At 47.9% G+C, this 22,143-nt stretch overlaps 1 protein-coding gene across 3 annotated transcripts; it reads right to left on the reverse strand.

Moving 5' to 3' along the window:
• Positions 1–3,151: 3,151 nt before the first annotated feature.
• On the reverse strand, positions 3,152–17,298 carry GMPPA (GDP-mannose pyrophosphorylase A). 3 transcript variants are annotated; one of them, XM_044438375.1, is made up of 13 exons: positions 17,120–17,296; positions 15,803–15,900; positions 15,370–15,473; positions 14,561–14,753; positions 14,247–14,306; positions 13,579–13,709; positions 13,417–13,431; positions 13,013–13,147; positions 11,234–11,331; positions 10,685–10,731; positions 10,384–10,476; positions 8,308–8,476; positions 3,152–8,155 (listed from the first exon to the last, which is right to left on the reverse strand). In XM_044438375.1, exons 1-13 carry the CDS (start codon positions 17,157–17,159, stop codon positions 8,055–8,057), a joined length of 1,284 nt encoding a protein of 427 aa, XP_044294310.1. In that variant the 5' UTR covers positions 17,160–17,296; the 3' UTR covers positions 3,152–8,054. The 3 variants fall into 3 exon arrangements, with proteins under 3 accessions (XP_044294310.1, XP_044294311.1, XP_044294312.1); XM_044438376.1 differs by lacking the exon at positions 13,417–13,431 and having other exon boundaries at positions 17,120–17,295; XM_044438377.1 differs by lacking the exons at positions 3,152–8,155; positions 8,308–8,476 and adding an exon at positions 8,789–8,868 and having other exon boundaries at positions 17,120–17,298.
• Between the last annotated feature and the right edge of the window lie 4,845 nt (positions 17,299–22,143).

Raw genomic sequence — 22,143 nt, forward strand, 5'->3', positions numbered from 1 at the left:
ATGTTGTACAAAAGACTTGCCCTAGCACAGCATGCAGCAGGTTGCATCGGAATCCTGAAATCAGTGGAACAACATTGTGCAGCACGGAAAGGTCATTCCATGTTTACAACTTGCCATCTATTTGTCTGGATAGGACCCCATGCAAATAAGCTCCACAACTGAATGATGCTCAGATAAAAGCCTGAAAGTGAATTGAAGGAGCAGACATGAACACTTGGATTACACATAACATTAACAGATGGTATGAATTGGTGAATTCTGCATCATTTTATGAAAATCCAGCCATGTTGGCAATCCATGGATTGTTAACTATGAACAGCCCAGAAAAAGAATCTATGGCTTGTTGTTTGATTGTTAATTGGGTTGTTTAAACCATGGCTTGTTGCTATGTGTGAACCCAAATCTATATGTGGTTTCACCAGGCAGTAGGAAAGACTGGTAAAAACCCTATAGGTCATTACTACAGTAACATAAAGCCATTTGAGATACTGAGAGTAGGCAAAGGAGGATGGGAAAAAAACAACCTAGAAACTGAGAAAACAAACTACAGTTTGCTCTGTTGTCTACCAGACAAACCCTGGGTAGGACAAGAAACCATCAGCTAATCATGGGTTAAATAAATTATGGATTAGTGTTACGTTGAAATCAGGTCACTAAGTAACATAAATGTTATGATTGCCCAGCTGTGGGCGTCAGGCTGATCTCTACTCCATCTGATGTCCTGTACATCTTTCCCTGCTATTTTTTGCACCAGCACCCAGCATTCAGTAAAATCTTTAACATGGAGTAAGGAAGGAGCTATATTTTTCTGTGGTCCTTCGCACTTACCTAGGACTCCTTAAAAGTATGCTAAGATCATAGTAATACCTAAGTTAGCAAGAACAATGGGTACAGAATAGAGATGAGGCTGTGAGAAACCTGTTTTTCATTAGTGTGCTGGTCAGTCTGGCTCAACAATAACACTCGCTGCTTTTCCCCAAGGCAGGTGAAGTTCAGCAACTCCCATCTCAAGGATGCCCTTCCTGGCTACCAAACATTGTTTGATGGGAGGTGGTGCTAAAATGCTCCAGAGAACCCCATACAAACTCCTCACCTCCACCCTGCTCCTTCCTTGCATTGCCACATGTCTGTGTACTCTTGCGAGCTGCACCACCACAGAATTACTATTTAATTCTCCCACTTCGTGGCAGAGAGATTGACATACCCAAACCAAGCAGTTACTTCCATTTAAAAAATTTAAAAAACACCCTTGCATACCTTCCATTAAGAAAAAGCAAGTGGCTCTCTTTTTCTGTCAGGTCTCCAAGGCCTTTCAGCAGTTGCATGAGGGCCGAAGTAAAAAGAAAATGCTGCCTTTCCTTGCATAGAGAAGCTGTACTGAGGGAAGTTTCACCAATTGAATGCCTGCCTGCTCTCCCTCTCCTGTAGCTCTTTAGGTTGCGTCAAGGCAGTTCAGTCACACACCAGCAAATCATGTTACAACACTGAGCTCCTGCCATCAGGATGCCACCAGTGGCAGGCCAGGACTCTGAGCTGGACTAATGGATTCCTGCACATCTAATGTGATTTCCAGAGCTGCTCTCCCAACTCCACACTAGGAAGCATCCTGACTTCAGGACAGACCAAAGGAAAAGGCTTGGCCCGCTTGCCATTTCAGCTTTATGCCCTGCTTATCCTCATCTGCATAGCGCCCCCTCCTGGAAGACACTTGTCTGCCCCAACTTTGCCAGCAAGCCCTAACACAGCCGATTCCAGATCTTATGATTTTCTCTGCAGCATCCCAGTCTCTTCCCAAGGGGCAGAGCACTTAGAGTGACTTTGAATCTGACAAGGGAAAATAATTATTATTTGCCAAACTTTTAATTTAGATTTACCTCAGGCCACAGCAACAAATCAAGAGGCGCTGTTTATGCCATTATGGTCTCTGAGCATATTTTTTAAGCTTTGACAATACTGGACCAGTGAGGTCAAATGCACAAATAGCTCGGCCTAATTTCAGCACACACGAAAATCTCCTGTGAAATCAGCATGGACCTGAAACAGTATATCGGCTCAGACCAACAGCCTGCCTCACTTGGTACTCCAGCCTTTCCTCAACTGAATGTCCTCCAGAACTACCACTCCTAGCATCCCCAGCCAGCATAGCCAATGGTCTGTGCCACCTGTGACCTACCAAGCTGAGCAACGCCCTCCACAGAATGGCCTAGTTCACGTAATTGCTGCAGCCCACCATGACTTATGTGAGCTACAGTGCATTGTGGCACATGCCCATAGCCATTGCAATTATTCAAGTCATGGAGGGCAATCACCATGGTTTATTGTAATGTGCAAACCCAATGCAGGGTAGGTTGCTACCATGGTTAACAACCCCGCAAAGAACCCACCAAAAAGCCTGCTCTGGTCTGCTGAGGGAGCAAGCAGCAACATGACACAGCCCAGTCCTGACCAACTGGGCAGGACTGTAGCTCTTACCCTGCCTCACATACAGCAGCCTTCCCCAACTTGGTGCCTTCCAGCTGTGTTGGAAGTAATTCTCATTATCCCCAGCTGACAGGCACATAGGATGGAGTGATGGAAATTGCTGTCCAGCACCCCTAGAGGACATTGAGCTGAGGGCTACAGCAGAGAAATGCTAACTCTGGCCAGACACTGATTTCTCTTTCAAAAAGTTGGTACCACCCATCTTTATTCAAACCCAGTAACCAAGAGGAAATAACTCCTCTCTTTCTCACCTGCCTGGATTGCCAGCATAAAGTGATCACACATTTATCATGGGCTTCCTTCCATCCTGTAGCCAATGGCAGACATACCTTAAAGTGACAGCACGGTGTAGTGGTTAGGGGCTGGAACTCAGGAGCTCCAATCTCTATGTGGCCACAAAACTCAATAGGTAACTCTGGCCCTGTCACTGACATTTGGTCTAATCTCCCTCCCCAGGGTTGTTTTGAGGATAAAAAAATGGAGCAGAGGAGAATTATACAAGCTGCCTTGGGTTTGTCATATGTGGAAAGAAGGCAGGGTATAGATGCAATTTAAGAATAAGAATAAATGTAGCATTCAACATCCCCCAACACCTACCTGATTGGTTAATCCTTACCCCTTATCAACCTCACAACAATAGAGAGAGAAAGATAGAAAAGTCTTGTGTCACTTTAAAGACTAACAACTTTATTCTGGCATAAGATGCCACAAGATTCTTCACTGTTCGCTGCAACAGGCCAGCATGATAACCTTCTGGAAAGAGCAAATGGTGAGGCTACTTGCCTTGGGCACAGCCCGTCCAAGCATCTGGAAGGAGTCCCCCTCCATGCAGGTAAATGACGACAGGCGGGCATTCTGCTTAGAACAGGACATCAAGGGCTGTTCATTCCTTTATATCGCTTTTTTCTTTCTCTTGTACCAAAAAACAAAGTATCTTGAATACTTGGAGTGGATTGCATTTTGCATATCCATAACATCAGCCCCACCTGGGTGCCAGGCCCTTTGTCCACGTTACTGCTGGAGAGCATCGTGTCGGAAGAAGACTCGGCCAGACTCTACCTAGATGGAGCCAGACCTCCTTCCTCTGGGATAAATGGCCCGAAGTCTATGACAGGATGCAGAACCTCAAGCCCAGCAGGGGCCCCAGTCCAATCCCCTGGAGTTCCTCAAAAGGACATGCTCTTTCCCTCAGCCCCAGCCCCTCTTGTTTGGTGGTTTAGCAGCTTTTGCCATTTTTCCTACTCTATAAAGGTGAAAGACTTCTCCTAAGGCTTAACTTACCAGCAGCAAGAACCTTAAGCTAATCTAGGCTGGTGTTTGGGGTAGGCCTGCTCCTTTTGCTTCTGGCTCTGCCCAGCACAGCAATAAGTGCCTCAAGTACATCCCTGGAAGAGAATTTGGTTCTCAGACTGAAGGAGGCTCTGCACTCCTTGTCTCTCAGATCCTCCCTTGGTCCAGAACTAGATAGAAGGGCAACTGCTAACGGCCACCCATAATCAAACTGAGGAAGTCCATTTCAGGCACCCAATGAAGTGGCATTTTCACACACGCAGCTTGACTTTTCTAATTTTGACTTTTCTGTATCTTTGTGGTTTTGATCATTCTTTTCTGTATATTTGCCAATATTTTCTTTTGTTCTTTTTAAAAAATAAGATAATTAGCACTGACTCCAAGTTTCTGAGGATCATCTGACAAGCCGCTTTCAGTGCAACTCAAAGCCCAGACAACTGAGGCACCTGCCCTCTCCTCTGGACTGGGCTCCCATGGAAAGCAAAGGCCAGACACTGCATTCGTTTGAAGGTTCTGCCCAGCCTCCTCGGAGGCTGGTTCTCGGGGATTCCGAAGTCACTACCCCACCTTGATGCCCTCTGGAACCAGTCATGGACAGAACCACCAGTAAGCTGAAGCAAGCTGGATTTGCTACCAACTTGGATGACTTGAAAAAAAGGGATTAGAAGCATTAAATGAAGAGGAGGCTATCAATGGCAACTAGTTATACTGGCCATAGATTACCTCCATTCTCAGAGGCAGCAGGCCTCTGCATACCAGGAGCAGCCGGGTGCTGATGCACTGGTGTCTTGCTGGCAGGCTTTCCCTGGGCAGCTTGCTGGCCCCCAGAGTGTGGGACTAGCTCAGGCTTGGCTGGCTCTTTTGCAGCATGGCTCCTGGGTGCATGGGGCCAGGCAGCCTGTCCTCTTTAATGGAAGTGGCCATTTCCAAACTCTGCAGAGAGTATGTAAAGCTGAGGTTATTTTTTCCCCAAATGTACTTTGTTGCACTTATCAACACTGCATTTCATTACCCCCTCTCCCACTGTTATAAGATCCCCGTGGAACTCCTTACAATCTGCTTTAGATTTAACTACCTTGAATAATTTATCATTGCAAATTTTGCTGCTTCCCCTTCAATCCCTTTTCCAAGTCATTAATGAATATGTTAAAAAGCACAGGTCCCATTATAGATCCTTGAGGCTCCCTGCGGTTTATCTCTCTCCACTGTGCAAATTGACCATTTATGCCTACCTTCTATTTCCTATCATGCAGCCACTTGCTAATCCACAAAAGGATGCCTCTGCATATGCCGTGACTATTTAACCTTTTTCAGGAGCCTTTGATAGGGGACTTTGCAACCTGTTTTATAAAAAGTCTAATTACACAAATCTTTACTCCATTTATTTACTGACATTCTCTCAAGATTGGTGGAAGGCAGGAATTGCTTTATGCTATTCTAGCACTTCTCTTGCATGCCCGAGTTGAGGCCTGGACTTGTAGCTGGGTTTATAAATGAAACCAGTATTTCAGCCTTGACAAGCAGCAGAATGCAAAATGGACCTACCCAAATTAGGGGCCACTGGGAATTTAGCCAAGCCATAGGTCCTGTTGGACTCACAGTAAACTGTCTGAAATTATGGGCAAAGCTCAGAGCAGGCGGAAACTTCCTTGCCCCTCAAGACACCAGGCTTAATGCTGGAATCACTCCCCACCTTGGTGCCCTCCAGAGCCACAGGGACCCCCTCGCCAACATGTCCCCCATCCTGGCCGGGGACAATGGAGATCTCCAGCACCGGATGCAATGCAGTTTACGATCCCCTTTTCTTCGCAAGCCAACAAAGAGACAGCTGCCAACCCCATTCTGCAGAGGCCTGCAACTCAAGAGTTCTTAAATATGTAATTACATATAATCTGTATTTATTTACTCATAGCAGAAGCAGCGGCAAGCCACATAATTGGACTAGATACCAAATAAGGGATGCAGACACAGACACCCCCTTCACCTCGCTGGGTAAATGCACAGCACCCAAGTGTCAATATCTTCATCACTGTAAATTTACAGAGGACCCTCCTATGGGGGCAGCAGGGAGATAAAGGGAATTGTCTGTGTCTGGTACTGTGAGGGACTGCAGCCATAGATGAGGCTCTTTATTGCTTACATTTTGATGCAATCACAGGCAACAGAACCACTTCCAAATAGAACTCCATTGCCTGCAGGTACCTGGAGATGAAGGCCCATGAGGAAATCCTGAATGAGCTGTATCTTTTTAGCTAGCAGAAGAGATGATTAAGAGGTAATATGGGAGCCATGGGAAGGGCTTCCCTGACCTGGTGCCCGTCAGATGTTGTGGATTTCAGCTTGCTGCATGCCTGGACACTAGTCATGCTAACTCTACTGGAGCTGAAGTTTGAAACATCTGGAGGGCAACAGGCTGGGAAAGGTAAAGAGAATGGAAGGAAACGTGGCTGCTGTGGCACCAGAAAGTGGCACCAAGCCCACAGGCTCAGATTTCAAGAAAAAGGATTTCAGTTTAACAGGATGAAGCACTTTCAGTTGCCCAGAAAGAGGTGTGGTCTTTGTTTGGGCTGTCATGCAGAGGCTGAACGACCACCCATCAAGTGTAGCAGTAGACTTCCTTCAATGCCAGGGAGTGAGACTACAGGACCTTTCCTGTCCCTTCCAGGTCTTCATCAACCATCTTCTCCAGTGTTGCTCCTGGTTCATCAGAGTATCCCCATTACTGAGCATGCAAGTGGGAAGACACAGCAGACCTCAAACATTCCTTCATCTCTTAGGGGAATTGCTCATTAACTTCCTTTAAAAGCTATACCATCTGCCAGTACTTATTTAAAATATTTCTATATTGCTTTTGAACATGTCCACAAAGTAGTTTACATGGGGCAGTAACTTTACTACCTCTGCAACACTAACGTGTCAGGAAAAGGAGTTTGGACTCCTTCGGGGGTGGCTTAGCAGACACAGGTCCTGCAGTTCCATTGCATGAAGCAGTTAAAATCTTTTCCTTGTTCTCATAACAAGATTACATGTTGGTTTGTACCATTTTAACTAATCCATACTACAGATAATCAGATCAGGGCATTTTTATCAGTCTAATAACCCCTTGTCCTTTTGAGCATAGGCCTACTAATGTAAATATGATGGCTGAAGAACTTTCCTCGTCCTGCATTGGTGCAATTCAGCCCGAATCTGGGAAATTCATGCATACTGAGTCTCCTCTCCCTCTCACCCCAATACAGGCTCCTGTTGCAACCCCTGTGAAAAGCTATTCCCGTTAAATCAGGGGCAGGGAACGGATCCTCCAGATGTTGGACCACAACTCCCATCAGCCCTAGCCAACATAGCCAATAGCGCATGCTGAAGGTATCTGCAGTCCAACAACACCTGAAGGGCCCCATGCTGTCCTCCAATACTGCCATAAACGGAAAAGCCCACCCATTCAAGGACTTGCCTCAATGCACGCTTGTTACATCCAGCTGCAGCCGGACCCTCACTAGCACTGACTACGGGTGTGTTCGTCTTGGAGCCTTAAAAGAAACCACCACTTCAGCTTGCTGCAGAGGGTACGCGGTGCAGCAGCAGATTCGGTGTACCCTCCTCCTCGCCGCCATCTGAGAGGTTGGAAAGCAGGCTCTTGACACTACAAAGGAACCGAGGCTGCTTGGCATACAGATGAGAGATCACATTTATGCAGCAGACTCCCACGGTGCCTGTTCAGTGCCTTATACACAGGTGCAAGAGGAAGAAGCAGTGGTTCTTTGCCCACCTTTCTGCTACATGGACTGCAGCCCCTGCTCTGACCTTGCACTGCCTCCCCCACTCTACCTGCATCCATCCTCTCGGCGGGAAATCAGGAGAGGTGCTTTGGGGTGGGGGAACTGGGTGTGTTGAATGGTGACCTCCAAGATCCAAGGGAGCAGGTAGCTGCACCCCAGGTTCTCTCCACAGCCTGGGCACCAAGAGAAGGCAACAGCTTTGGTGCTTCCGCAGCCTTTCCTCACTAACCTCCTTCCTCAGCAGCGAGGTACTACCAGGGCATCAGGGTGAGGCCGGCTCCTCCCACTGGAGGGCAGCGAGCAGGTGAGCTGCTTCAAACCCCTGAAGCCAGAAAGAGAAGCTCATGGCCCCCTTCCACAGACAGACCTGGAGGGGAATCTGAACCGATGCCAGAGCAGGAGGCCCAACGGCAGGGTGCGGCTTGAGAGTGGGTCCAATAGTGCATTACGGTGGCCCTTTCTCTGGCATCAGGCCTGAGGAAGAGGGGGAGGTTGCCTCCTGCCCCATTAGAGAATGATTTGGTTCTTGAAGCTGCGGCTGAGTTCCTTGTGGGACAGGACGATGGAGTTCAAGATGACCACTTCGGGAGGGATGGTCACATTGCAGCCTAGGGGGAGGAAGCAGTGAGAGGCATCAGTGATGCAAGGGAGGGAGGAGGGAGGAGGGAGAAAGGGCACCTCCCAGCAGAGATGTAGGCAGGAATGCGGAAGGTCTTCCTCACTCCCTGGAGGAGGAGAGCCCAGAGGTCCAGACGCTTACCCAGAATGGTGATGGAGGGGGTGAGGCGGCCGTCCCGAAAGAGCGTCTCACTGTCGATCTTTGCATAGGGATCGTTAGGGTTGGGGTCGCTGGGGGTGCCCTCCACACGAGCCCATCTTCCAATGGTGCTATCCCAGCCCACAATGCTGTTCAGCACACAGGTATGGTCCTGTGGGAAAAGAGCGGGAGAGGAGGAGGTGAAGTGCCACACAGCAGCGGCAGTGGCAGCGGCAGCAGCCTCTTTGTTGTGGTTCACCGCCCAGGTGACCCTACCCTGCAGGCCAGCGATCTTGCCCTAATCTGGGAGCTGGGTGCTGCAGGGCCTGCTGCCGGATGCCCATCTCAAGCCACCATTTAAAATGCCCCACCGTGCTCCTGCTGTGGCACAGTTCCAGAGCACTGGAACAGCTTGGGCATTTCGAGTGCATTTTTAAAGCACAGGGACAGCGGCTGATAAATCTCAGCATCAAGCAGACAAGGAAGGGGAGCTTAACTCTTACCTTGCTGCTGCGGCCCTGATGCTAATTACACCTTCAAATGCAGATGGTTTACCTCCCAAACCTAATGCAAACATCAACTTTTCAGAGGAGTGATTTTCACCCAAGCCACAGCAGGGGGTTCTACCCTCTCCTTGCACACACCACTCTCAAGAATTATCAGCTCCCATTCCCCAGCAGGTATTTGCCTCTCTCTCTCTCTGATGTTAAATGCAGAGATATCTTTAGCTGCATATCTAACCTCATCCTTACTAAAGAGCAACTTCTATTGGATGCAGGGGCACATTTTTGAGTTAACTATGCTAGAATGGGGCTATGGATATTCTTACCGAATGGAAAGGGGATTTAGGAAGCTGCCCGATGCCAAGCCAGTCCATCGGTCCAGCACAGGGATATCCACAGCTGCCTCTCCTAAGGCTTAGCTTCTGGCTGTCGGAGCTTTAGCCATGCCAGCTGAAGAACGCTGGGAGCTCCAAGACATATTTCTGTCTCAACATGCCTAGGAATGTGCCCTAAAGCTGCAATATGATGATTTTTGGGCCCACTTCTGTTGCCTTTGTTGCTCAGGCTGAAAGCGGTTGCTCAGCCTTGGTTCATAGGGCGCACAGCCCTACCTGGAAATACCAAGTGGGGCACCGTGAGGAAGGGTGGGGGGAACAGGAGGAGAGATCAATAATCCTCCAGTACCTCCACCCCAAAATAAGTTTATACCCTGCATTTATGGAAGTGAAAATGATGGAAGAACAATTTAAGTGTGTGTCCGTTTCATACTTCTTGTCAAGCAAATTCAGCTGGATTGGAATCAACAATTGGACAGTGCAATCCTATACTTGTTTACTCAGCAGTAAGCCTTACTGAGTGCTGCCTATAGGATTCCAGGCTGAATTTCTAACATACTTGACTGAAATAAAATTAAGCTTAGCCAGAATCAATTTGGAAAGTCTTTAAGGTGTCACAAGTCACTTTGAATAGGAACCCCCACCAAACTTTATAGTGCATTAGTGCCACCTGCTGGACATGGACAGAAATGGTGAGAAATAAGAAAAGTGCTAACCTTTCACAAAACCACATCCCACTTCTAATCCGAGCTGTAATTGTAACAGCCCCAGCCCAGCATCAGTGGCATGAGTTCCTGCCACTGTATACAGCATGGTTGGATAACATGGAGCTCTCCATATGCTGTTGGATTCCCTTAGCCCCAGTCAACTTAGGTAATGGTCAGGGATGATGGGAGTTGTAGTCCACCCATATTTAGAAAGCCATAGGTCATCACCCCTAATATCCAACTGGAGGATGGTGGGACACAATTTCCTCCTCAACCCTTTTTTTATAAAGAGTAAGCACACAAGAAATGCCTTTCCTCAGTCTTATGTACTGGTAGTAAGAGTTTTAAGTTAAAATATTCTGGGATTTTGAAGAATGGGTCCTGCCTCTTTTGTCTTCAGCCCCACCCGCTTGGTCCCCAAGAGCTTTGCTGAAGCAGAACTCAGCCCTCGGGCTGGAGGAGGCTGAGTGCCTCTGCTCTCCGGTGCGGGGAGACACTGGCTCTTGATCCGCTGGAACGCGGGGCAACACCTACCTGGAGAGAAGCTCCATGCAGAATGATGGATTCCCGCACGCGCACTCCAGCTCCAATTGTCACTCCCTTCCCGATTGAGACGCTGGGACCTAGCTGCAGGGGAAATGCCCGGGGTAGGTCAGAAAAGAGCCCTGTAAGCACCACCCCTCCATCTGCTCCCTCCACTATGCATGGGGCGGGAGCGCTCCAGGCACCAGAGAGCACAGGGCAATGCACAGCCCTTAAAACCCAGCCAAGCAGCCTCTGGGCCCCACCTACATTAGAGGCAAGGTGCTGAACGCCCCATACCTGTTATACTTACCACAGCACTGGCATCCACCACAGCTGTGGGATGGATGTAGACATTTCCTGTGTGGAAAAGAAGCCCCCAGAGAGTCAGTCCTTCTGTTTGTTTCCCCTCCTTGAAAAGTTTTACTACAGGGGTCTGTTTTGCTACAGTGCAGTCCTCCAGCTGCAGTACAAATGTCCAGCACGAAACAGTTCAGGGTCACTCCCTCCTACCCTAACACAGACTGTGCACTGGGTTGCAAAAGAGTCCTGCCTCACCATAGGGAACCAAGTAACACAGAACATAGTTTCTCCAATGTGTTAAACACATTGATTTGTTTCCAAATCAATACATAAAAAATACTACCTCACACTAGAGAATGAAAGAAGGGACATCACACGCTTTGGAGTAACCTAGGATAGAGGCAAGACCCGAAGATCTTGGAAACTGGTCTCCTAAGATGGGGTCTCTGGCTCCAGCAGTCCTGTTGACAGATTGCTACATGCAACGACTCCTTGACAATTTGACAAGAGAATGCATTTGGGTTTTTGTGTCACAGAGTGCAAAGAAGGCAGCCGATACCTCGGATGGTGGGTCCACCAGGCTTATTCTGGACAAGTCTCTCTGGGTGGCACTGATTGTAGCAGCTTAGATAGAGGCGATTGGCATAGATGGCAGACCTGGCAAAGGGAACAAAGAAGGAGTTATGCTTTGCACCTGTCCCCAAACACAGGACCAGCCCCCTAAGAACAACCTCTTGAGGACAAAGAGAGGAAGAATGAATGAATGGCCAGCTCGCAAAAAAGAAAAAAGAAAAAAAAAGGCTCATATCCTGAAAGGAGAAGGTTGTATTCTACCTGGGGCAGGACAACACATGGGACGGATTATTTCCATCTCACCTCACCAGCAATGTCCCTTCTCATCCCACCCCATTCAGTACCCACTTGGAAAGTTCAAGTTCTTTTTCTTAAATTGAGATTCCTGCTACCTATATGACATATACCTCAGTTCCAAAATCAAAATCAACCACAGATAATTAAGATTTCTACTTCAGAGGTACACATTTTATTTGTTTGACTTTTTTTTTGCATCTAAACCTGGAGAAATAGAAAGGAAGAATACAGAGCTGGGACTCACAGAAATCAGAAGCTATGGAAGGGCGTGCAAGAAGGAAGGAGCAGCGAATGGCTGTGCCCAGGATCTGTCGTCAGCCACCACTCACCCCATCTATCTCCCAGCATGTGAAGGTATGTTCAGTAGTTCCTCCGACTGTTGCAGTGCCATTCAATTTTTGCCGACATGTTTTGAAGTCCCATACATACATGCACCAATCTATCACCCCACACACTTGTTCAGAAAACAAATCCTGGGATCCCCAGCTTGCAAAACTGTGAGAAGTATTTGAATCAATACTTGACAAGGGGATGAACAATAAAGTAGATCTCCAGATGTTTTGGACTTGGGCATTACTAGCCATTGGCCACGCTGCCTACATAGCAACATATTCTCCTTGCATTCCACAGTCCACAAGTGATTTCTTGGGGAGTATGACGCTTGTTAGGGCTGAAACCAGCATTTCCAATGCAGTGCCCATGGGCACCTCCAACCGCACCCATGGATGGGCCTCCAACATAGCACCTGCCGGAACCCATAAAACAAAAATCTCGATTTTCCTCTTTTAAATAGATGTGCATGGATTTGTACGCATCCATAGTAATGAATATATTTATGAAATACATGCAGCATTCCAACAATTATACATAGGCTTTAACAAAAGCAGATTAAATATCCAAAGAAGTACCCATGTGCAGGTAGAATCTATCTGTCACCTGTTCAAATACTGAAAGCATTCTAAAGTCCTCAGTCCATTGTGCGATGGGAGATGAATGTTCATCCTTCCTCAATTGTAATAGCAGCCTTTTAGCTGAAGCATGCCCATCAGTGGTTACTAAAGACTGTTCCAGTACAAGAATTAAACTGGTGTTATAACCTCCTCTCAGAAAGCAACTACTGGATATGGCAAACATATATTCAAAAGAAACATTAGCTGCACTGGATCACCAGCAATTAATTCAGACAGTCCTTTATTAAGCAGACAGTTTGTTTCATGTCCAATAGTTAAGACACGAATGTAATTACTGAATAAATTGCAGCCTGAGATCCATAAAGACAACAGGTAGATACCAAAGTGGCAATCTGCTGATTAAGCATTTTGTGCCGGTGCCAACAGCACTTTCTCAAATTCCCAGATGTGACCATGCATCCAAATAGGTTGGGGACCACTGGACTAAACAACCCAGAGGTGAACCCATGGTTTGCTGCTGGACTAACTGCAGGCTTCTTGAGCCTTCTCCTCCTTACCCAGCAGACTTGATCTGGCTCCAGAACCCGTCTGTCTTGTAGGCAAAGAGGCGCCCCTGCCCAGCCAGTCCCGTGAACACGTCCTGCTCCAGTCGGATGGCTTCAGCTCGCTGCCAGCCATTGGTGTTTTCCTCTCTGGGAGAAGGAGCCAAGGAAAAGGTGCAAATTACCACAGGGTGGTTTGACGGAATGGGAAAGCACAGCAACCAGTAAGAAGAAGGGGGTTTCTTGAGGTAGTGCAAAACAAATGCTCCCACTGGCTATCAGGTGCAGAACTGCCGCATCCTCCAGCAACCAGAACTAAAATGCTGCTTCTACGGCTAAGTGCCCAAGCCCCACAAAGCAGAGCTACGGCCACAGCTGGGTGAGGGTCATGCAGGATGAAGGGAGAGACTGACACTTACCCAATGCATGAACCCCTACATGTGGGCAAGGGATGGCGGAAGGAAGAGGAGGAGACGGAAAAGATGAAAAGAAACAGAGAGAGAGAGATGGCAGATGAGTGACCCGCTGCTGCTGTCCGAGAACAGGAAGGACACAAAGGCGCAGTTGCGAAGGACACTCACAGAAGCAGCTCCTGCTGGTTGCGCTGGAAGACCAACCCGATGTGATAGAAGATGGCCGGCGTGAACAAGTAGATGCCGCAGTTGATGAGCTCGCTAACAAAAGTGCTGGGCTTCTCCACGTAGTGCAGCACCTAGAGAGAAAGGGTGACTGATGAGCAGGAAGAGAGAAGAGATGGGAGAGTTGCCCACACAATGCTGGGTTTGCTCCCTCTGAAGCCTGGATCCAGAAGATGACAAACCGGACTCAAGGAAGGGCATGCTGAGTGTCCTAAGCGTAGGAGAGCCCTGCCAGGTCAGACCAGCCCTCCGTTTCCACTACCAGAGAGCCCCTGGGAAGCCTAGAACTAGAACATGACTAGAATACAGCACCCTCCCAAGCCTGTTTCCTGGCAATTAGCATACAGAGGGCATCCTGCTTCCAATACCAGGGAGCACCTGGCCATCATGACCAGTGACCATTGATAGCCTTCTCCTCCATGGATTTGCCTAATCCAGTTTTAAAGCCATCCAAGTTAGCAGCCGTCATACATCTTGCAGGAGCCATTTTCACCCATTAACACGCTGCTGAGTGAAGAACCCCTTCCTTTCATCTGTCCTGAATCGCCCACAGTTCACCCTTGTGTCACTCGCCACATGGGCGTGCCTCTTCTCTCCAGCCTTCCGCATACCTCGTGTGTGTCAGCATTCGCCACAATACAGCCATAGTTCAGAGATTGCGTCCTGTTGGCCTGCAAGGAAAGAACACCATCACAGGAGCATTAAGCAAGGATGGAAGGGGACACGGCCAAACTGAAGCTTGACTGAGGTTGCCAGCTGCAACATGTAGCACTGCTGAGCAGCCAGGCTCCAAAGGTGGCCTGAGGAAGGCTAGAGGCCCTGCCTCAGATTAGGATCAGACAGCTAGCCCCACTTCCCGACTGCTTTCCCTAAGCAGCGCTGTCTTTCCAAGCCCATAGCAATTCAGTCCATGACTGGCCATTACCGTGGTGCTGAGCATGAGAAAACTGTCAGGATCCCCACGCTGCCTGTGGGAGCTGAGCATCTCATTGAGAGGGAATTCCGAGCAGACATCGGCATTTAGCACGAAGAAAGCTTCCGGGTTACCCGACAGGATCTGGTCCCGGAAGTGGTAGATGCCACCACCTGTGCCAAGCGCGGCATATTCTTGCAGGTACCTGTAGAAGATTTGGGTCAGGGGAGGCTTATTTTGCAGTAGGTGGAAGATTCCTCTCTGTCAGAGATGGGCAATTCAGGGGCTTCCAGAGGTGCTTGGACTGCAGCTCCCTCACTGTTAGTTAGGCTAACCAGGGCGGATGGGAGTGATAGCCCAATTACACCAGGAAGGCTGCTTGTCATTTCCAAAGGGGGTAGCTGTGTTAGTTAGCTACAGTAAAGCCAACAGAGAGTCTTATGGGCCTTTAAAGACTAACACGCACATGATAGCATAAAGCTTCGTGGACTAAAATGCACTGCATGAGAGAGACATGAAATGGCAGCCAGGTATCTATAAACATAAACACACAGGGGTATAACTGAAAACAATGTAAAGGTTAAATACCAATGGAATCCAGAAAGGATAGACTATGACAATTCAATTTGATTTCACATGTGTGCAAAATGGGGTTGGGGAGCGCATCATAATGTATGGGCAAGTGCATACACATGCACTTTGCATACATCTGCACTGGCAGATTCAATAGGCCCAGGGGTGCCGAGACAGAATCTCGGTGGCAGATTCTGAAGCCAGATCCTTTCCTTAACTTTTCTGTCCCATGGCAGCAGGACACCCACCTGATGGGGATTTTAAACTCTTGCTGGGCTAACACCAAGAAGCGGCTGAGGGCATCATTGGGTTGATAGAAGCCGATCAAGAGAACCTCCTTCAAATTGGGCACCTGTAGAGGACAGGAGGAGTCACAGGTCAGTGGTGGAGCACCTGATTTGCAGGCAGAAGACCCTGGGATTGATTCTTAGCACCTCTGAGCAGGACTGGGAGGCCTCCTGCCTGAAATTGGGGAGAGCCGAGGTCAGCCAGGTAAGCTAGGAGGATCAAGGACCCGACTCAGGCTAAGGCAGCTTCTTATGTTTGTAAGAAGGTCATGCAGGTTCCTGACAGAATAACCCCCTCAAAGTCATCTCAGACCCTTTCTGTGACAGTTTATCTTACTTATGTGGCTGTTTTATTGTGCATTAGAGCTAAGCGGAAGTGCTCCCCCCTGCTTACCTTAGTGCATGCCTCAATATGGTGCTGTATCATGGGCACTCCTGCCACAGGGAATAAGGGCTTGGGCACCTCGAAGGATAAGGGTCGGAAGCGGGTCCCTGGAAGGGGAAAGAAGATCACAGAGCTGCAGGCCTGTTTCACCCCTCCAGCCTTAAGACACAACCAATCCTATCCTGGGCACATTGTCATCATCATCATCAATTTTATTTCCATACCGCTCAATATCCTCCGGGCAGTTCACAACAGTTTCTCAGAATACAACAAAGAACCACAGTACAATAAAAACACAGTCATGGATATAATAAAAACACAATATAAAATTCCTATAAACAAATGTAAAACATTATAAAACTCCCATATAGAGAGGTGTCTGGAATGACTTAACAGCAGTTAACAACAACATCTCACACCAAAGGCTGTTTTCTGGTGAGTGGTCTGCTGCTGTGAGCAGAAAGCCAAGGTGAAGAAGGGGCGGCATCACAGAGAGCTTCCTGAAAGCAGGTAGCAATGCATAACTCAAACACTTGAGCAATAAGAGGGTAATTTCTTCTAAGCTCCATCCCTGGCCTATTTTCCAATCCAAAATCCAGCCTTTGCTCATTTGAAGGGAAAAGAAAAAGAAGAGTTTTTAAAATATGCCCTGTGTGTCTGTTCCTCACTAGTAACCATGCAAGTTTCACACACAAGCATTTGGAAATCAACTTCCCAGAAGAAAGTGTGACCCCATCACTCCCCTCTTTCTCTCCCTCACAATGGTCACTACCTAAGAGGACCTTTGGCAGAATTTTCCTGCACAAACAGTTGGATGCTGCAGATAAAGGGGCAGCCATGGTCCTGTAACCAGCAGTGTTAACTAGGAGCCTTCCCCTAAACTTTCTCTACCTCTATCTCCCTCCCCAAATAATCAAAAAGCTGTTTGCACTGTTGACTTTAAAATCTGTGGAAAGAAATGAACCACCCCCCACTTCTCCCCGCCCGCCAACTTTTGGCCTCAGTAGCAAAAATAAGAGACGGGCTTCCACACAATTAGGAGGTGTGTTAGCTGGGAGTGTGCCCAGGGCAGGGAGAGGCTTGTGATGTGGTCTAATGGAGCTTTCCCGCAACCAAGTACTCTCTAGATACAGTGCAACTTCCATCATACCCGCTTATCGATCATGCTAGCCGGGGCTCATGAGCGTTGTAGTCCAAAACATCCGGAAAACCCGGCTTAAAAAAAAACCAAAACTAGTCTACCGGCAAGAGCAAGTAATAAGCACGGCTCGGTGTGGGCAGGAACGAAGTTTGGCCGTCCGCGTTGGGATGCCCGACGGCGCTCACCTTTCTGGGGGCCTCCGATGAGGATCACGGCTTTTAGCATCGTCCCCTTCGTCCGAAGCGAGGGCAGCAGCAAGGGACGGGAAGGCCGAGGCGTGCAGCCTTCTCCTTTTCTACTACAGCCAGTGGAGAAAGAAGGACACGACAGTATACAATCAAGGATCCTCCTGCGCCCAGCCCAACTTGGATTCCGGGCTCTATTTCCGAGCACGTGGGAATGCCACGTCACCGCCACAGCCTGGCCATAGGACGGGCCTCCGCGTAACCCTGCAGGCTTAAAGGAGGATCTTGCGTCGCCGCTCGGCGTTATACCTTCCAGGCAGGTGTGTTTTTTTGCTCCACCTTAAGTCCAAATCGAAGGCGGGTCGGTGATGTAGATTTCAGGGACAGTTAAATGGAACTCAGTGCAAAGTTTGGAAGTAGGATTTGCAACCAGCTTAATTGCCAGGGGCAGGTGGGCCTCTCTCCTTATCTGACCAAACCCATTATCCCCAGCTGGGAGGGGGGGGCAGAACCGGGAATGTACAAGTCCCATGTCTCCTCTATGCAGCCTGGAACTACCACGGGAAGTAATTCAAAAGGGAATGTTTCTTCTGAACATGTAAAAAATGTCTTTCCCTCTTCGTTGGAGCCGTATAGCGAGCAAGTAACATGCTTTTTGAAGCTGGGAAACCCGTTGATGCCACCATCGCCACTCCCCCACTGCGCCCGGCACGTGCTACTCCCCACCCCCACTGCCAAAATACTATGATGCTTCCCGCGCGTCTTCCATCCCACACAAAATTTCTTTGTACTTCGGGAAGGCTTGGGTTCCCCTGCGCGTGGACGCTGGATACCAGTCATGATGTCATTCTGAGACTGGCAGACGTGGCAGCTCCTGCTGCACCTGCTCAATTTATCAGTACTTTCAGTTTCCAGGCACATTGTAAGCCTCAGGAATGGACACGAGGGTGCGCTCTGATTTAAATCGTGGCGCGGCAACAGTAGTCCCAGTTTAAGCCGGCTCCTCCGCGCTGGAGGAGCTCCGTCCCGAGAGCGGCAGCGGACTTTTTGAGCTCTCGTGGTCTCTGATTCCTGGCCCTGTTTCTCGGGGCCTGGGCCCCGGCAGAGCTCATTTTAATTTCAGGTGAAGCCGTAAGTTGTTTTCCAGCCCTGAGGTAAAGTGAGGACAAACCAAACAGTGGCACCCATGCCCACTTGGCTCTGCTGCTTTTGTCAGGCAAGGCGTGTTTGCTTTTCCTTCCTTTATGCTGAATGAGCTGGTGGAGCAAATAAAGCACAGCGACATGTCTCCCCATCCCCATGCCCTGCTTATACAGCCCAGGCCAGCCCCAGATCTGCTTAGCTTCAACACGGTGGGCACCTTAAGTGCCTAGGGTATAAAACACATGTACTGGGGTGCAACTTTTGAGACACTGCTTTGGGCTGAATGTCCCCTTTTGTCTCCCTTTATAGTGCACTAGAATAAAGCTGATTTTGGCTCTAAGTCTCGTCTCAGGCTCTGTTTGGCTCGGGTCTGGGGTCCACCTGGGTTTGCTCCAGCTGTTGACTGGCTCAGTCCGGTAACAGTGGAATTAGTGGATCTAGAAACTAAAGTAAGGGGAAAGGCATCATGGATACAAAGAAATAAAAGGGAACCAGGTGAGGAATAGCGGAAGACTGTCCTCCTCCTGATCAGCCCAAATTTGTGAGTTATGGGCTCTGAAGTGAGCCCTGAAATTGTAGGAAGGAACTGGGAACTGAGAAGAATCCAGACTCTGGGAGATGGGTAATGTCTGATCGCTAAGAATGGCTATCTAAGGGACTAGTTAGGCAAGTAATCCAGAGACTCCATGAAATTAGCCTTTGGGGGAACTAAGGCTCTTGTAGATTAATTTCTAAAAACTGATGTGGCATTGGAATGTATTTGGGCTAGCACATGCCTTTGGGAAAATTTGGCAGGAAAGGAGTTTGATCATGAGTAGAGGAAAAGTTTTGGTGTATTAGAAGTTGGTGCAAGTACTGTAAAAATTGGCTCTGCCTAAACAATTGGCAATTATTCATGTAAAGGGAGATCACTCTATGAAATGCTGTTTGAATTGCCTTACTTGGGGCAAGTTTCGAGTCAAAAGATAAATTTCTGCAGAATTGTATACTGGGGATATCTTCTTTATCTGCCCTTAGGGAAAAAGGACTACTGGCACAAACAGCTCCCCTGGACTTCACAGTGCGCCCGTTTAAAGCTGGAGATTGGGTTCTGGTAAAGCCCTGGAAGGACTCCAAGCTGCACCCCGAATGGAAAGGCCCACTGCTGGTGTTACTGATGACCAAAACAGCTGTCTGGCCAAAAAGGAAAAGGGTGGGCACATTACACAAGGGTGAAGGGACCAGTGCCGCCGCTGAAGGAGTGGACAGTGGATCCTGGTGCTGGGCCCTTGAAGCTGAAGCCGAGCACGGGAGGGTTGGTTAGGCGACGCTGCCTGGCTCTCGGATGTGCTGGTTTTGCGATTGCTGCTGCTGGTGCGGATGCTGTTGATGTGCCCACTGCCCTGATTGTGACCCTTTACATAATCTCTGTACAGAAGAGTGTGCTATTATAATTGAAGATTGGGTGGATTGTTTGCCGGTGGAACCCCCTCTGGGTGAGAATGTGGATCAATCTACTGTTATGGTGGCTCATCCTCCCCACAATGGGGAGAAAATCTGAAAGGAACTGTAATGACTGTATAGCAATCACGAAAATAGGGAATCAGATTACTAGAACCTTGATTTACCATTCTAGCTACCCCTGTGTGGGGACTTAGCTGGGAAATTGTATGCACAACAACACTATGTATCAGATTTGTGATCACAATGGTAAGAAAATATGCTATGATCCAAAGGCAAACCCAAGAGAATACTGGCTGGAGGTTGGGCATCTGACCAGTACAGGGGAAGTACTGAATTCCACCCAGATACATGATCTGGACCGACCAGTCAGTGTCTTTTTGATGTGTGTGTTGCAATTGGTAAAAATCCTTGGCCTAAATGGAAGTGTGGCTCCCTGAGTTGGATCCGCACCTACTCCCAGAATGACAAATATATGTGTCCAGCAAATGGACTCAAAGTGGGGTGCAGTAGCACTGCAGACTGGAATTACTGCAATGAATGGAAATGTGTAGCTTGGGGGACGTGGATAACGGAGGGGCGCTCAGCCCTTCTGAGTAAAGGAATTGCACAATCCAGTTGTGTCCAGGACCATTGCAATCCAGTTAATTTCACGGTTCTGAAGCCCAGGTACTGGAATCTACAGTGGAAAGGGACAGTTTGGAATGCAAATTGCAGGAACTGGATCAGATCCTGGTACTGTGATCCATGTGGGGATTAGAACTATAGTCAGACATCCAAGGGAGCATAGGTTGTTCCACTCATTCTGTGAAGAACTGGACACAAAAATAGAAATTCCAACAATCACCAAGAATCTATTTGTATATTTGGCAGAGAGGATAGCTTCCTCTCTGAATGTGACAAACTGTTATGTATGTGGGGGCACTAACATGGGAGAACAATGGCCCTGGGAGTCAAAGGAGTTTAACTTAAGCAGTATAGCAGGAAGCAATGTGTCTTTGACATTTAGTGATCATAATCAGGAGGGATCAACCTGGTGGACTCGTAAGACTTCTATTATTGGACATTTGTGTTTTACATGGTCCGGAACTGGGTTCAACCAGACTGTGTGGACTTTGGTGTGCAGTAACCAAATGTTCAGCAATAGTAGTTCTGCCCCTCGGTCTTATTGGTGGAGTGGAGAGAACTTAACCAAATAACCCCTTTGAGAAAATAGCTTAGTTAAAAGGGCTATGGAGAGAAGTGGGGAATGTCATCTTGGACTGGAAGGCTCCAGATGGATTATGCTGGATCTGTGGAAAGTTTGCGTACACCCAATTGCCGAAGAGATGGACTGGAGCCTGTGTGTTGGGGACAGTGAGACCCAGCTTCTTTCTGTTGCCCATTCAACAGGGAGAACGCCTGGGCGTCCCTGTGTAATCTATTCAGGTGACCACAGTGCCGAAGATGAACCCACATGGGGAAAGGATACTGACATTAAAGGTAAAAAAAAAAGGTGGAAAATCCTCCCCAGAGCAGACTCTGCTGGAGGAATTTCTGGAGAACAATTTTAAGTTAGTAACAGTAAGTGTTAAAAAAAAAGGGGGGGTGGATTTGAGAAATGGAATGTTACTGTTACTAAGTGTTAAGGGTGAACAGGAATAGGACAGGATCATTGAAGTCTTTTAAGGCAAAAAAAAAAGCCTGAGAATCAAAGCATATAAATGGTTGTTCTAAGAGTAATAATGTTTCTTATATAAAAAGTTCCGAAAAATACCAGAAGGGGGAAAATTGGGGGACAGTGGTAAAACTGTCACCTTCAATGGAGGAGAGCAGACAATGGATTACTTTACAACTGGAGATAATGAGCCCGGAGAAAGGCCTGTTCTCATTATCAAATCCTCCCCACAAGATTTAAGAAACATTTTGGTCAAGTAAGACTTTTCAAGGCCACTTCGGCCTGTTGACCTCTTAGAAGGTACTGCGCACGCTTAATAGGCTTATGAATAGTAAATGACACACCTCTCATAGGTAATAGGCTCATTAGCATGGACATGGGATGTATGAGTGGGAGGGGGGAACATATTAAGGAGTAGTATGATATAGGCGGATGGGGAAGATTGTGACTTCTTAGTAACCAGCCAATGGCGAAGCGGGGATAGTGTTGAGCACTGGGGAAAGGAATGTATAAAATCTGTTGTAAACAGTAAAAGATTGCTCTTTGTTTCTCAGACTATTGAGGCATTGAGCCAGCCTTTGCAAACAGTTTTTGTATGGAATAAACTGCTTGTACCTACTCGAATCCTGTCTCAAGTTTTAAATCTCACACCTGTTAAGAAACAATTCCACTCTCATTTTAAACAAAATAGATTTATGAGTTTTGCATAGTTGGATTTGGGCAGTAATGTGTCTACCACCAGACAAACAAATCCACCGGAGGCAGGTGGGCACAATCTAACTCA

This window comes from Varanus komodoensis, unplaced genomic scaffold (assembly GCF_004798865.1).
Source record: "Varanus komodoensis strain SLA01 unplaced genomic scaffold, ASM479886v1 scaffold32, whole genome shotgun sequence".
Taxonomy (NCBI): domain Eukaryota; kingdom Metazoa; phylum Chordata; class Lepidosauria; order Squamata; family Varanidae; genus Varanus; species Varanus komodoensis.